A 17,785-nucleotide genomic window follows, 5' to 3' on the forward strand; every position below is an offset into this window, starting at 1 on the left:
TACACTTAACTAGAACTAAAATTTGGTAGGCAACACTCATTCGATATGAGTAGAATTAGCCGAGGTAATTCTAGCTTCTTCTTCTCTTTCTTAACTCCCTTGTCATGTCCACCCAAGCTCTTAAAATAGGGGAGGTCGACCCCTATGTGCATCCCACGAGGGCCGCCTGGTCCTCATTGGCCTCCTTGAATCCAAGTCCTTCCAAATGATATATGGTTCTTTCATGCTTCGGTCCATCCAACACCAACTTGGATATGAGTGTCACTAGATCTATATCATGTTTTTGTACCACTGAACTTGGATTTGGGTCCTCCATAACGTGTACAAGGTCTTCAACATCTAGATATGTAGCATCAAGTGGATCCAACCAAGTTTCTTGGTGTAATGCATATGGATCTAGGTCTGAGTAGGTCATTCTTAGATCTAATTGGGCCAATGAATGTGGGTTGAGGTCATGAGTGGTTGAGATTTTATAACTCTAAAAACACATCTAAACAAGAAAAAATGTTTTAGAGAATACTTTTGTAAATCTGAATTAAGCAATACCCAAAATCTTTTCTGTTTAAAATAATTTAGGATGTTTTAAGAGATAAGATTGTTTTGAAACTAGATAATTACTCATAGATCATTTTTAAGAAAAACTTGGTTTACTTTTTTTGAGAAAAGCTATGTTTAAAATTTTGAAAAGCTATGTCAACCACCTTTTTTTAATTTTAAAAAATTGAAAAAGATTATTGACTTAGAGCATGAAAATGTAATAAAGTGATCTGAGATCTGACCAGCGAATTTTAAAATTTTTCTGGTAAAAAAACCCTTATCTTTTTTAAGTACACACAAAATATGTCGCTAAGTTCAATTAGTTGTATTCATAAACTTGACTTTTTTATTCGATTCTACCCACATCATCACCATGCAATGGAAGCAATAGTGATTTGGAGGCCCACATAAAACGTCAGCTTCGAACGTTCAACATTTCATGCTGTCGGTTATGTAAAATCTAAAGTAACTTTAGAAATAATAGTAAATCAGAAAATATATGATGGTTATGAACCACGATACCATGTGGTGGCACATACAATCATTTGCATGGATTGGCTACCAAATGTCGGATCTTAACATAAAAAAGTGTTTAACATGTTATAAAATCAGTTTAAGAACTCTTTATTTACATGATAAAAAGAAAGTCATTTTTATGAAAGTTTTTGTTTATATGATTTTTTAAAGAAAGTAATTTTTAAGAAAGAGTTTGAAAAAGACAAGTTTTAAAAGAGAAAGACGTCTTTTGAGTTTTGAGTGAAACATTTTTTTTAGAGAAAGAATCTTTTGAATTTTAAAGAAAGTTGTTTTTTGAATAAGACGATTTTCTTATGTTCACCTGATATTTTTTTAAGAGAGTCATTTTTAAAAAAATGAGAGACATTAAAACATCTTTTAGAGAAAGACTTTTGAAAAGTTGACTTTTTAATTCATATGATACTCTTTTGAAAAAGTCTACTTTAGAGAAAAGTGTCTGAGAGTGTGACGTTATAACAATTTGAAATAGACATTGAGACAGTTTTTTACTGTGGAAAAAATTCTGGCCAAAAGTTGTGTTTAGAGAAGACACAACTCTACCTAAAGTCTATTTTATGAAACACTATATAAAAAATGTTTTTATATCGTAGCAAAAGAAATGTTTAATATGTTTTGAAGAGACACATCCCTTTACAATGTATTTGTTGTTTGGAACATGAGATATACTTAATTTTTCTTTTAAAAAAATTGTTACATATTGCTGCACAAGAAAAAAGAAGAAAAAATCATGAGATTCTCAGAGAAGAAAAATTCTGATTTTGAGAAGCACTATATGCCCTCATTCACTTATCTGATTTAAGTGGCTTATAGGATCCATATACATGTTGTGAAACTATTTTTCTGAACTTCTATAAGTTTTTCTCAAGCTATAAGAGGGGTGATCTTTGAGTGGCAGAGGCTCTTTTGTCAAGATTGATTTTTATGTGATTTGATCTTGGTTTTTCAAGATCAAGGCATAATAGAATCTCAAGCAAGGTTGTGCTTGGGGATTTAATGTAGGTCTAGATGACTGAACCAATGTAAAATTCGTTGTCGCTTATGGTTTGTTTGATGTACATTTTTAATTTTGTATTTTCTGTTCTAAAACACTATTCACCCCCTCTAGTGTTGTATTGCCATAGATCCTACGCATTTTACAGATCCCTCAGACCTAAAACCTTGTAGCAAACCTTCCCAGAAGCTCCCTCTAGGTTCTAGTAAGTCAAACCAACCCTCATCTTAGCCCAAACCCATGTCTACATCCTTTTTACCCAAACTAATTCCTCAAACCCAACATGTTCTGGTTACTATGAACTTCAGAATCTAACCCGACTTCTCTTAGTCATATCTCCCTAACCCGACCTGATTCTTGAAATCCAACATGTTCTAGTTACTGTGAACTTTAGAATCTGACCCGACTTCTCTGAGTCATATCTCCCTAACCTGACCTGATCTAAGCCTGATATTTTAATCATAGTTGCTTCCATGTGTCCCCAACCAACCCTTCAAAAATCAGTTTTAGATCCCAACCCAATAGAGAAAACCAAACTTTCTATTGAACCCTACCAAACCCAAAATACAATCCAAACCCAGTCTAAACCCAGTTTTCTACAACATGATCCCAAGCTTATAAATCCATAACCATGTGGAGTTTGACCCTGACATTTTAACCAGATCTACTTCCACGTGTCTTAAACCTCTTTCTAAATTTGCAACATTTTATCTATTATAACTTGAGTGTACCAAACTCTTTCTCAAAACCTGTCAGAATCTGAATTGAACCAAACCTTGTGTCTAATTTATAAAAGTGCTCCATGCGATATAATATAGTTAGTGGTCAACAAAACTTGAACCCACATTGCATTTCTCTTAAATTATATCTTTTTTTTATGTTTTCATAGTTTTATGAGAAGCTCACTTTGAGAAAATTATAAAAAGCTCGCATCTCTAGATATGAAAATGAACTTCCTCATTCTTTGATTGCTTTTCTGTGAGTCTTAAAATCCCTACTTTCATTATAGATTCTATGTACACAATAAATTTTATTATAAAAAACTTGTGTTTCCTGCATTAATTTGCTTCCTGCACGCTTCCTAAACCCTTGGTGCTTCATAAATACAGGTGTTTCTTGAGTATTTTTTTATTGCTTCACACTTCTCACACATGTTTCTTGCTATAGTAACTAAGCAACATACTTTTAAAAAGGTGCTTGAAAATAAATTTAAAGAAAAAAGAAAGGTAGGAAAACTGAGAAAATTGCATTGAACACCACCATGGATATTCTAACTTATCCTATTTTCATGTAGAAATGATGCTTCCAAACACCATGTATTTATTCCAATGGAATGGAAGGGTCTTTTATATTTCTAAAAAATCCCTTTAGCTCTGCCTTCACATGGGAGTTTTTTCATATAGAGAAAGGTACCAAAGGAGTTGCCCATGAGAAGACAAAAGTGGTGGGAAAAGCTGTGCTCACAACATGACACCTTTCCACCATAATGCTTGGGCGTTTGTTTCACACATGGCAGGAAAGGGAGGGAAAGGGATGTCAGCTCAGCAATTTTTCATGAAAACTACATTACCACATAAAAAAGTTATTTCCAAATAATAGTTCAAAGTTTGAGAATCGATGTAACACATAAAATTATGATCCTCGACCACCATCCCTTCAATGTCCTTTCAGATAACAAGAAAGTCCTCTTCGAGCCTCGACAAGTGTTCCTCCAGCATCGTTTTGGCGAACATGTATCTCTATCTCTCTGTTATTGTAGGATTAGATTTTAGGAATTTTAGGAAGGGAGATTCTAGTATGCTTAGATTTTAGAGATTTTAACTCTTGTTTTTTCAAATCTTAAGTGAATGCATACTAAATCAATTTTTTCTATTTCAAATATGCTTAGATTTTAATGATATTTGGGTATGTTTAGATTTTAGGGATATACAAGTATGCTTAGATTTTAAGGATTTTAAACCTTGCTTTTGCAAATCTTGAGCAAATCAATATTTGTTCATTAGTGAGATCTCTTTGCATAGTGAGGCAATCATGATGATTTTTTGTTCATGACATGAACATGAGATTTGTATGGATGCACAAGTTCATTTCGAATGAATGTACAAAATGAATTATTGTATAAGCAGGTTTGTTTTTATTGAATGAACTGAATGATTGTATGCGAAAATTCATTTTTGAACAAATGAAATGAATGATTGTATGAGCAAGTTCATTTTTTAATGGATGGAAACCGAGATTATTTGAGCGAGTTCATTTTTTAATAAATGAAATGAATGTATGTATGGATATGCATGTTCATTTTGAATGAATGAACAAAATGAATGATTGGATGAGCGGGGTCATTTTTTAATGGATGAAATAAATGTATGTATAATCAAGTTCATTTTCTAATGTATTCGGGGCAAAAATCTAATTAGAGATCCATATTCAAGACAAAAATCTATTATTTTCGACAAACATTCATAATTGGATCCAACATGATACCAATTATAACATTGGGATAGCAAAAAAATTATTGTGTACTTGTTTTTATATAAGTTTTATACTGTTTGGGTATTTGGATCCAATTCGAGATCTATATTCAAGACAAAAATTCATGATTTTCGACAAATATTTATAATTGAATCCAATATGATACCAATATAACATTGGGATAGAATAAAATGGTTTTATATTTGTTTTTATACAAGTTTTATATTGTTTTGGTGTTTGGATCCAATTTGAGATTCATATTCAGTGAAAAAAATTATGATTTTTGACAAACATTCATAGTTGGATCCAATATGATACAATTATAACATTGAAATATAAAAAAAATAGTATTCACACAAGTTTTATACTATTTTGACACAAGTTTTATATTGTTTTGGTATTTGGATCCAATACAAGATCTATGTCCTAAGCTAAAATACATAATAAATATATTAAAACAGGGATATTGGTGTACAGATCAGGTGGTACAATCCAAAATAAAGTTATCAAACCCATTATCAATGTCTTTTCAAGTTATCCGCACAACATAAATCAAACAACTGACATAAGCAACACAACCTCAATAAACACTCCAAACAAATGTTGAACTTGGTTAAGTTTTTACACGTGTGTCTTGTCCGTTTTATTCCCTTCCAATATTGAGCAAAGCATCAAACAAGCCCTAAAGGTACAACATTCATCACTATAGAGTCTCACTGATAAAAATGGGGTGAGAGACGAGGGTGCAACAGGACTTGAAGAGGAGTTACCTTGGGCATGGTCATGCCAAAGCCCTCGGTCATGTCGATCGGACAATCCTTGGACATGGACCACTCAAAGCTGTGAATTAAGTGTGCCAATGTCAAGTGAGCTATTTGGGTTGCTAGTGATAAATCTGGGCACGACCGCCGGCCGGAACCAAATGGGATGAACTCGAAGCGCTGGCCACCAAATTAAGCTGGTGTCTTTGTAGCTCGTCAAGAACCTCTCTGGTTTGAACTCTTCTGGTTCTGACCATAACACTGGGTCCTTGTGTATCTTCCATGCATTAATAAACAGGTTCGTGCCCACTGGTATGTCATATCCACCTATGTTGACTGGTTCAATTGACTCATGTGAGACTAGCAGTGGGCCCACTGCGTATAGGCGCATGGCCTTCTTGAGTATGGCCTGCATGTATATCAGCTTCGTCCACTTGTCTTTCTCTGCCTACGTGGAAGTCCAACTCATCTTGGGCCTTGTTCAACACATGGCGGTTGTTCAATAGAAGAGAAAGGGCCCACACCGAGGTATCTGTCCCAGCCGAAATCAAGTTCTGCAGTAATTGAAAATCAAAATATCACATATTATAGCGATGTAAATGTTATCAATAATGGCCAAACTGTAGCTTAGTTGCTCTCATAATGCCATCGCCAACTGATGTTGCGCAATGTCTGCAAGTGCAACTTTCTCTTTTTCTGTAATTTAGTTCAGAATAAAAGTTTGTTCGGGATGTTATGCGATCTGATGCTTTTTGTCTGCTCCTGTAGGGTGATCTACTGTTAGTTCTTTCATGGAATGAATAAAATTCCTTTTCCTCCTGTGTCAAGCTGAAGGCTTCAGATCAAATCCCAATGATACAGGACATGGATGCTGCCGTTGATTTATTATGGTTGGAGCACGTAAGGCTGGATGGTCGTCTCGACTCTCCTCATCAGGTGACGACCCACCCCATTCTTGGTGAGGGATTTCTTTGATTATGACAAAAAAAAATTTCTTTGATTAACGAGGCATTATAATTAAATTATAAACTCACCCAAGCGGTAACCTTGATTAAGGTGTCGGTAGGTCGCACGTCAGACAGTGAGATGACCATCGTCCAGTTGACTGATAAGCACGTCAATGAAGTCACCGCCACTTCCATCGACGTCGACGGAATCCTTTCTCTGCCGGTGCTCCTCCACCCAAGCGGTGGCGATCTCGTCCATCTTCTGTTGGACCCTCCCTCTTCATGGCCTTCAGGTGGCCATCCACATCGAGGCCCTCCAGCCAAGGGAGCATCCGACACGGTAAAAACCCCAAGTAGATAGTAGAACTCCTCTATCAACTTGAGGAACTCGCTCGCACCCTCATCTTTTCCAGCGTCGTGTCCGTCGAAGTACCGTTTTCCCGCGACCATCCTCACGACGATATTCATTGTCATGACGCCCAACCAGCGCTTCATCTCCACCGGCTCGTTGTCCTTGCTTCGTCTCTATAGGCCTCTCACAAGGGAGTCAACTTCCTCGAGTAGTCGGTTCGATAGCAGCTCGACGGTGGCAATCTTGCGGACTTCCCTCCAGTAAGGGCCGTAGGGAGCAAGGCCGAACATGGAGCGTTCGTAGCCGAAGAGCCTGCTACCGAGCAGTGGCATCTCTCTCCATCAGCAAATGACTCCAGTCGTAGCGGGTGCTGCCAGGTTAGCTCTCGCGACCTTATAAGGATTCTTGTTGCGGAAGAAGAAGATGAGGGAGAGGAGCTTGGCAATGACGTGACCTCTCTCTTTCTATCTACTGAGCTCGATCTAGCTCAGTCCATTGTGTTTAGAACAAGCTTAACTTGCCAAGATCAGCTCGGCTCGGCGATCGATACTTAGCATGATCACCAATGGTTTCGGGCCAAGCTCTATCCAAGCCTGTATATGTAATTTTGTGAGAATTGAGCTTGTACATGCTAAGCTTCACTCGAGTGTTCATACCTGTTTTGCCCTTTTGGCCTTCTTCCACCACTTATTAGCCAAAGACATGTCACATGCCTATTTGCAAAATCATTCCTTTGTCTTATGCAACGTTGGGACAACTGCATCCTACGGTCAAACAATTGTTGAATTAACCATGATCAGACCATGGTTAGTGATCATCAAAATGATCATGTTATCCCTTTTTATAACTTTTTTAAATGATTTTTATGACCATATCTCTCTCACTCTCTTTGTTGGCGCTGAATGGAGACGTAGGTGGCACAGACCATGAGAAAAAGGCTAGGGAGGGCAAAGGTTGGGGGTGCGTGTTCTCAGGTCTAAATGAGTGCCACATATGTAAGCACGTGGGGCTTGTTTCCCCGTGTGTGTCGGCATCACTTAGCATCGGAGTCCGGTGTATTTGCAAAGACTTAAATACCTTTTAATTTTCACCATTAATGCTATAAAATGACCTTTTGAGTAAAGGGCAAAATTGTCTTCCCGCTAGAAAGGGTTAAAATCATCGTCATTTTTGCCTTAAGGAGTAAACTCCTTTGCTTTAACAGGAGCTCCTCACAATATGTCACCCTAAACGTTCTGGATCACCTTTTGACGATACATCATCTACTGTAACAAAAGCTCCTTTTGACGACACACTCTTTGCGATCATCTGCTGTCGTCGGAGCACCCTTTGTCGTTGTCTATTGTCGTCAGAGCACTCTTTATCGTCGTCGGCTGCTACCAGAGCACCATTTATCGTTGTCTATTATCGCCAGAGTACCCTTTGTCGTCATCTGTTCATGAGAAATAGTTGAACTACTAGGGGAATCAACATTTTGTCTATTGTTCATTATGATACCAGGGTGCAAGCATCGAACTGAGTAGACAGAGAAGAGCGATTTACAACAGAGATAATGGTGGCAACGTCGATCCGAGTAGAGTAGTGATTTATAGTAAAAATCAGATAAAAGAGTAGCGATTTATAGTAGAAATCAGATCAAAGAGTCACAATTTACAATAAAAATCAGATAAGAGAGTAACGATTTATGATAGAAATCAAATCAGAGAGTAGCGATTTATAGTATAAATCAGATAAGAAAGTAGCGATTTACAGTAGAAACCAGATAAGAGAGTAACAATTTATAGTAGAAATTAGATCGGAGAGTAGCGATTTACAATAAAAATCAAATTAGAGAGTAGCGATTTAAAGTATAAATCAAATAAGAGAGTAGTGATTTACAATAGAAATTAGATAAGAGAATAGCGATTTACAGTAGAAATTAGATAAGAGAATAATGATTTATATTAGAAATCAAATCAGAGAGTAGCAATTTACAGTAGAAATCATACGAGAGAGTAGCGATTTACAGTACAAATCAAATCCGAGAGTAGTAATTTACAGTAAAAATCAGTTAAGAGAGTAGCGATTTACAATATAAATCAAATCAGAGAGTAACGATTTACAATAGAAATCAGATCAGAGAGTAGCTATTTATAGTAGAAATGAGATAAGAGAATAGCGATTTACAATAGAAATCAAATCAGAGAATAGCAATTTATAGTAGAAATCAGATCAGAGAGTAGCAATCACTACAAGAAATCGGTGAATTAGCAACGACCCTACTCCGTCGCTAATCCATCACTAACGTGTTTAGCAATGGATTAACATCGGAGTAACGACGGATGACTTTCATCACAAAATCATAGTCGCTAATTAGCGATAAAAACTATCTGTCGCTCGTTCTGTCGCTAATTTATGACGAATTAATGAACAACAAGTTTCGTCGCAAAGCCGTCGTTACTATACGAAGATTTTGGTTTTGCAACAGATTAATATCCGTCGCTAATGCCGTTGCTAGTATATCGACGAACCCAACGACGAATTAAGATCTGTCGCAAAAACAATGACCAGCTAGTAAATAGCGACGAATTAAAATTCGTCCCTAATCCGTCGTTAAATTGCATACCAGTACCAAATAGTGATGGATATTTCTGTCGCTAATCCGTCACAAAAAAGATAAAAAAATAAAAAAATTTGTTTAAAACATAAATATCGAGAAAAAATTTCTCGTATTACAATTTGTATTTCCTGTATAATTTATATTTTCTATGAATAAAATACAAAGTACACATCAAAACACATATAAAAGAAAACTAGAACAATTAATTGATCCACTATAAAATTCGCAAGTTCTAATTATTTACAATTGAACATTTAAAAGTTTTAAACAAAAAGAAGGTGCAACAAATACAACACATGAATCTAATCATCGCCAAGATTTTGCGTGTCCTCTTCTTCATTGTCTTGATCTACGCCTTCAGCTCCACTACACTGATTAGCGCCAACCTATAAAAGAAAAGAAAGGTTAGTATTGATAAACAAAATATACTGAAATAAATTATATGCAATGCACCTAAGTTAAGGCAATCAAAATAACATGAAATCTAACGACATATAATACATAACATGAAACTTTCATACCTGAGATTCACCTGCAGACAAAGTTCCCCTATTCTGAAAAAAATTGTTCAACTCATTACGGACAACGTCGAAAATTACTTCATGTAAGTAGTCATGCATTGTGTCCTTAACGAGCTGGCGTATACCATTCCAAAAATTAGGCGGGTCAGTCGGATGCTTGGAGCTGATGCTGACGGGAGAACTCTGTGAGCCGTGATTGGAGGAAGCAACGACTGGTGAGGTGTTCATATTACTCCCAAACCCGAACACACGACCCTTTTTAGGTTTACCTGTTGCAGTCACCCATGCTGCAGGATCAAATGATGAATGTTGAGTAGAGTCATCACCATATCGCTCTACCATTTATTGCTCATATGACTCCTACAAAATAATGATTACAATATAAATTAATAATTAAGAATTATAATGTTTATGATAACTTGTATATTACAATGATTATTAATACAATAAATACATATTGTTGTCGTTCTCGCCTTTTTTGATACGAACTCTCCCGTGGTCTTACGTTTATTTGTTTCAACAAACACATCCTTGTCTGGCACAATGCCTCATTTTTCTACTTCCTGCGAAGTTAATAGATAAAAGAATTATTTAATAGGTTTGCAACAATACTTATAAAATTGACAATATATATATATATATATATATATATATATATATATATATATATATATATATATATATTGATGAGTTACCATTTTCTTCAGGTGGCTCCCAAAAGTCCTAGATCTACCTGTGTGTAGATGGGCATCAGGCATTTTCACTCAGTTTTGTGCAACCTTCACTGAGCAGTTTCAAAATTCATGCCCCGCCCACTTGTCACACATTGCATCCCAAACATCTGACCTGATAGTAGAAGGTCCATAGCCCTTCCACTGCAGTGGATCATTTATCCCGCCAGATGCTTTTATTGCTGCAATTTTCGTATTGTACAGCATGTCTGCAAATCGATTGACAGTCACCTTCTGTCACACCTTCCTTGCATCATGTTCCTCCATCGTAGTCGCGAAGCGATTCGAAGCCTACAAATATTTTCAAAAAGTTAGTAGTCATGACTATAACAAAAAATTAAATATGAAATATATTAACTATGAGAAACGATTGTATACCTTGAATGAGGACCACAATCTGTCCAACACCTCCTTCAAATACTCTTTCCATTGAGCGATCGATCCTGGTAGATGTTGAAGTAGTGAATTTTTAATATCTCGTATTACTTCTTGTGGCTCGAACCTAGCGCTGCACATAAATTGATACACATTAACTATCAATATACAATATTTATAAGATATGTAATAAGTGAAAACAAAATACTTACGGTCGATTATCGATATACACTATTTGAATGAGTCTTCTTGTGTCAGACTGAGAAGACCTTGCATACTGCATTGGCTCGTGACTTGTATGAACAACTGGTGTAGGTGGGTCATGTATAGGCGAACCATCATTTGTAAAAAACTATGTTAAAAATTCTCAGAATACACATTTAAACTAATCAAGTATACAATTAGTTAAATGATGTACCTATCAAAGCAGCCCATGAAGATGAAGGCTGAGACTGGCTAACATTGGATGAACGACCACTGTAACCTCCACGAACCATTTTCTAACAAATCAAAAATGTCATGCAATACATTCAAATAATTTGAAATCATTCACATCAAGTATTGCAATACATCAAAATCATTCAAATACGTCACAATACATTCAAATCATAACTCGATACGAATCGAAGATACATAATCAAAGAATAAAAAATAATTTTGTATAACATTCAAACATTGGAATACCTTCAAATCATTCACATCATTGTAATATATTTCAATATATTCAAATAATTCAAATCATTCACATCAAGTATTGCAATACATTCCAATCATTCAAACACGTTACAATACATTCAATAGAGGTTTGTATTACAAGATTTTGCTCACTAGCTTGATAATTCTTCCTCATCACTTGTTTGACTTTCATATTCTTCATCTTCCTTCTCTTCTTCATCTTCTTCTTCTTCTTTATTGTTTGCCCATCTACTTCGTATATCATTTGGATTGCATTCTTCCATGAATGAAGTATCGACCAATGAAGATATGACATGCATATCATGCACGACATCGTGACCATAAGAGAAGTCATAGACATTATCTGATTGATAGTAATCACTCTCTTCAGTTAACTTGTCTTCTTGTAACTAATCATACTCAGGGTTTAGTTTGGACTTCACCTTGCAAACTGCCCATCATTCATTTCTATATGACTTCTTTGTACTCAGATATGAACTATAGTAAACTTGTTAAGCTTGTGAGGCTAATATGAATGGTTCATGTGTTCCAAACCTTGATTTATGATTAACCTCCACAATGTTTGAGGCTTTGTCAACTCTTGTTGCAGTTGGATCAAACCAATGACACTTGAATAAAACTACCCTATTATTTATGCCTATGTAGGTCAACTCTATTAATTCCTCTATAACATTGTAGTAATCATGTTTATTTTCACCGTAACTGCTACCCTTGACACACACACCACTATTCATCGTTGATTTGTTTATACCGTAGTCTTTTGTATGAAATCGATAACCATTTACGATGTATCTGTTATAACATTACACAACTTTGGTCAGACCATTTTGTAAATCACATATTCCTTGATCTTTAACATCACCACGACAAACCTACAAACATAAACAATGAAGAAGACAATTTATGATCACAACCAATTAAGTAACTTAGTGTTGTTTACACGTAGACAATTTATGTCATTGTCCTTACCAACTTTTTCAACCACTCCATAAACTTAGTTTCACGTTCTTTTTCTACTTTTGCATCAGTGAGATGTGAAACTTCTCTTCGCAACTCCAGATCAAATCATCTGCACTTAACAAATACTTATATTACTGAACCATGTATACACATATAGAACATAAAATGATTTAGATTTGTGTTACGTCTACATGTACTTACTCGATATATGGGTCAATCGCTGAATAATTAAAAAGAATATAGATTTGTGTTGCATCTTGCTCTCGATCTGCCAAGAGTCTTGATCGACAACTACTAAATGCATGCCCAAGTGGTTGAAATATCGACAATTTGTCAGCTACAGTAAATTGTTCTCTATCATCGTTACGAGGTGGGCATGTGTAATGTGTTGTAATGTGAGGTTCAAAGTACTTAGATGAGAAATTTGAAATCTCTTCTAAAGTGTACGCCTCACAAATAAAGCCTTCTACTCTTGCTTTATTCTGAACCTTTTTTTTAAAGTCAAACACGCATCTGTCAAAAATATATATCTCAAATTTGAAATATCTATCATTGAAGAGAGAAAAAATATACCTTTCAAATGGGTACATCCACTGATATTGCACAGGACCACCCATCCTTAGTTCATATGGCAAATGTATGATCAAATGTTTCATAACATCGAAAAATGTTGGCAGAAATATCTTCTCCAACTGACAAATAGTAGTGATGACAGAATGATCGAGATTCTTTACCTCAGATACTATGACTTTCGATGCACACAATGTTCTAGAAAATCTACTCAACCCAGATAATACCTCCGATATAGGTTTGTCTAATATATCATGGAATGCTAGGGGTATCAATCATTGCATAAAGATATGACAATCATGGCTCTTCAACCCATATAACTGTTCATTGTCAATCTTCACAGCCCAAGCAATATTAGAGACGTATCCATCTGAAAATCTCAACTGTCTCAACCATTGACATACCTGCTTTATTTGATCAGGTCGAAGCACGTATCTTGCCTTTGGTTTCAGTACTTTGCCATTATACTCTTTGAGTTACAGATCTGGTCTTTTACATATTACTTTTAAATCCATACGGGCCTTCGGATTATCTTTTATTTTCCCTTTAACATTCATTACTATATTAAACACATTATCAAACACATTTTTCTCGACATGCATTACATCCAAATTATGTCTTATCAATAAGGTCGGCCAATATGATAGTTCCCAAAATATAGATTTCTTTGTCCAATTGTGATCCTTTCCAAATCAAAGGAAGGGCATCGGACTACGGGCATCTGTTAATACATCTGGAAAGTATCACAATCTTTTTAAAATCTCTAAGCCAGACAATCTTGTCGGTGAACCTTCCATTTCAGTTGTGCTTGCTCGAAACACATTCTTTTGTCTTCAGAACGGATGGTCGCTGGATAGAAATTGACGACGACAATCAAACCAACACGGCTTCCTTCCATGCGTCAATCTAAATGATTTTGTGTCCTCCATGTAGTACGGACATGCCAACCTCTCATGTGTGCTCCAACCAGATAATATACCATATGCAGTGAAGTCACTGATTGTCCATAGAACAATGGCCTTCATATTGAGATTTTATTTTTTGTGAGCATCATACATGATAACATCGTCATCCCACAGTACTTTTAGTTCATCAATCAATGACCTTAAATATACATCAAGATTTTGGCCAGGTGAGGTCAGACCAGGGATCAATAGAGACAAGAAAAGATTGTGACGCTTCATAAAAAAACTTGGTGGAAGGTTGTATGAAGTTACAAATACTGGCCAACATGAGTATTAAGTTGATCTACCCCCAAATGAATTAAATTCATCTATACATAGACCGAGTCTAACATTTCTCACTTCCATTGCAAAGTTCTGATGAATACGATCAAAGTGCTTCCAAGCTTCCGCATCAACAGGATGTGTGATCTTGTCTTCATCATGTCAAACTTTATTTGCATGTCATCTCATGTGTTTAGCTGTCCTTGAAGACATATACAATCGTCACAATCTAGGGGTGATAGGAAAGTAGCAGAGTGACTTGTATGAAATTTCTTTTGATCTCGTGCTACCATTGTCTCTTGTCTTTGGCTTGAACCGAGGATGCCCACATGACGGACATGATATGCTGTTCCAGATCCATGAAATACAACATGCAGTGATTTGGACAAGCATCTATCTTTTAATACCCCATACCTAGAGCATTGACCATAACCTTCGCACGATAGAAATTTTGTGGCAATTTCTCATCTTTGGGCAACATACTCTTTACTATCATGCAAAAATGATCAAAACATGATTGACTCAAATTATACTCAGACTTAAAATTTAGTAGTCGAAGAACTACAGACAAGATAGTGTAAATCTCGCAATAATTCTAAAGTGGCTCATCAGCATCTCTAAATAAATCATAAAATCTACTAGTTGCATCATTTAGTGCTTCTTCATCTACCCCAATTGTTACATCACTAGGACCTATAGCAGAACCCAGTTCTGTTCTTGCGACATCAAATATCAAATCCATATATAGATTATCGTGCACCACATCCACCCGTACACCAAAATTGTTCTTAAATTTTTTACCATGAAAGGTCCAATTCTGATAACCACTCACAAAACTCTTCCTGTATAGGTGATGTCTAACGCCATGAGGTTCTACAAATCGATTATTTTTATAAATCTTGCAGGGACATCTAATCCGACCTGTGTGATCCATTGTACTGACACTGGTTGTTGTAAATTCAATAAAACTTTCAACACCATCTATATACTCATGCGATACCTCATTGTCAACTATTATACGGTACATCCATTCACGGTTTGCAGTCATTTTATCGTATGATGTTACGGATAGCATCCTTACCAATTAAAAGAGAATCATCAGAATGCTATGATGAAGAAAATAGCAAATTTATCATGCAATATATGATGTCTACTATATATTTGATATATATCACACACACACACACACACATATATATATATAATGTCATACAATCACAAGAACTATGATGCATGCACTGATAACTTAATATTTTCATGTGCAAACTATTCATAACACGATACATTCATTTAAAGCATGCTTTCATTGTACAATTTTACAGGAAAGTCATAATCAAATTGAAAGTAACTACATGCAAGCGTGGATACAATCACATCAAACATTGCAATACATCCAAATCATTTATAAAAAAAAGTCAAACATGTACCTTCAACAAACACATTCCAATATCCCGCAAACTGCTACCATGCCTAGCATGGAATCCGTACTACAAAAATAAGAATACTTCTATTCACATACATTAAAATCATGCTCAGCATGATCTTCAAACTTCATCAAAACAGTCTAGATATCAACAACTAAGTGTGTGTGTGAACAGAAAAATGTTGCATCCAAAAAATTAAATAACATGTGATGCGCTTGCATCCCTTACTCACCACGAGTATTTACCTCTTTTGAATTATTTTTTATCAGAAATCCTTTACAAGCACAATATTCAAAGCTCCTTATATTTACTGAAGAACAATAAAACCTGCTGAAAATCACATCAAAAACTTAGTTGAATGTTATAAATAAAGTAAAAAATCAAAACAAATTAAAATTAAAAAGGCAGGGGGCAGAGCCCCCACTGCCTGTCAGAAACACACAGAGGCAGGGGGGCTTTGCCCCTTGCCTGTCGAAAAACCTGAGCGGTAGGGGCCTCGGCCCCTGCCTGACTGGAGGAGGCAAAGGTCCTCGCCTGCCCAAAAACAAAGAGGCAGGGGGCAAAGCCCCCACTGCCTGTCAGAAACACATAGAGGCAGGGGGCTTCGCCCCTTGCCTGTCGAAAAACACGAGCGGCAGGGGAGCTTCGCCCCTTGCTTGTCGAAAAACACGAGCGACAGAGGCTGAGGCCCCTGCCGAGCCTCGCCTTGTTTGTCGAAGATCCTGAATGGTAGGGCCGAAGCCCTCGCCAGACGGGAAGAGGTAGTGCCTTGCTCTGCCTGCTGGAAAGACCCGAGCGACAGAGGCCAAGACCCCTACTTGACGAGAGGAGGCAAAGGGCCTCGCCTGCCAAAAATCCAGAATGGCAGGGCAGAGACCCTTGCCAAACTAGATTTTCATGGTCTGTTGCTTTATGGTGGTGGCATATATTTGTCCCACCAATGTTTTTTGTCATGTTGGTTTTTGCTATTGTTGATGTTGTTATTGTTGCTACAGTGAACGTTGAGATGGTTGTTGTGACACTCTCGGTTTGTTCCTCTATTCGTCGTATTGTTTTTTACGACACTCCTTAACATAGTGACCCCTCTTGCCATAATACAAACATTCGCCTATTTCACGGGGACAAGGTTGCCCCGGATGGTAAGCTTTGCAGATCGGGTAAGGTTGTATTTTCCCTTGTTGTTGAGGCCTCGTGCCTCCTTGAGGTCTTGATTTCTTGTTTGGTGGTGTGAACCTTCTACCACCCGAATACTTGTTGAAAAATCTTTACCTAGGCCAGCTCTTCTGACCTGATGATTGTTGAACCCCTCAATTAGTGTGGGCTTTCTGGGAATCGTTCCAGTCTCCAAAGTCTTCGGTCCACGAGTATAGACCTTTGTCCTTAAGATCGATTTAAGCTCACATGTGAACTTTATTGCACGCTTCTCTTTGGTAGTGTAGATGTTGATGCAGTAACATTCTAGCTCTCGAAATCTAGTAGTGTAGTCTGCTAGGGTAGTTCTTCCTTGTTGTAGATTCAGAAATTATTGCATTTTCCTACTCTTCTTGTGCTTTGGAAAATAGGTTGTGTAGAACACCTCGATAAATTGTTCCCATAGCACCAGTCCGTTATGGAACTTGACTTTCAAGATCGTAGCCCACCTTCTTTCTGCATGTTCTCTCAGTTGGTAGGTTCTGAAGTCTACTCTATTGTCCTCAAGGACTCGCAGAACTTTGAAGATTTGTTCAATTTATCGTATCTAGTTTTTCGCCGCCTTGGGGTTAGATTTTCCAGTAAAAGAGGGAGGATTCATATCCATAAACCTCTTGTACAAAGTTTTGCTCATCACTAGTGGCACAGGAGCGATCGTGTGCAACCTGTTGGAGGTTGTCTCCCACAACTTGCATAGCTTTGACTTTTTGTTCTACAACCCCGGCTAGGTTGGTTAGTGTGTCCATGATTGTATTACATCTTGCTTGCCATGCCATCTATGCAAGAAAGTGTTATATTAAGTAAGGTTGGTCTTTATCTTGGCATCGTGTATTTGATAAAGTTGTGTGTATTATAGTTAGTCATTCACACCAATGATAAGCAAAAATAAACATAC

The 17,785-nt window shown here is 36.7% G+C and overlaps 1 protein-coding gene across 1 annotated transcript; it reads right to left on the reverse strand.

Annotated features, from left to right (window-relative positions):
- Positions 1-5,648: 5,648 nt before the first annotated feature.
- Positions 5,649-6,740, reverse strand: LOC149814721 (flavonoid-6-hydroxylase-like). The gene is made up of 2 exons (XM_089990418.1): positions 6,333-6,740; positions 5,649-5,852 (listed from the first exon to the last, which is right to left on the reverse strand). The coding sequence occupies exons 1-2, from the start codon at positions 6,738-6,740 to the stop codon at positions 5,649-5,651; spliced, it is 612 nt and encodes a 203-aa protein (XP_089846544.1).
- Between the last annotated feature and the right edge of the window lie 11,045 nt (positions 6,741-17,785).

Source organism: Nuphar pumila, chromosome 15, assembly GCF_984573655.1.
Source record: "Nuphar pumila chromosome 15, dmNupPumi1.hap1.1, whole genome shotgun sequence".
Classification (NCBI taxonomy): domain Eukaryota; kingdom Viridiplantae; phylum Streptophyta; class Magnoliopsida; order Nymphaeales; family Nymphaeaceae; genus Nuphar; species Nuphar pumila.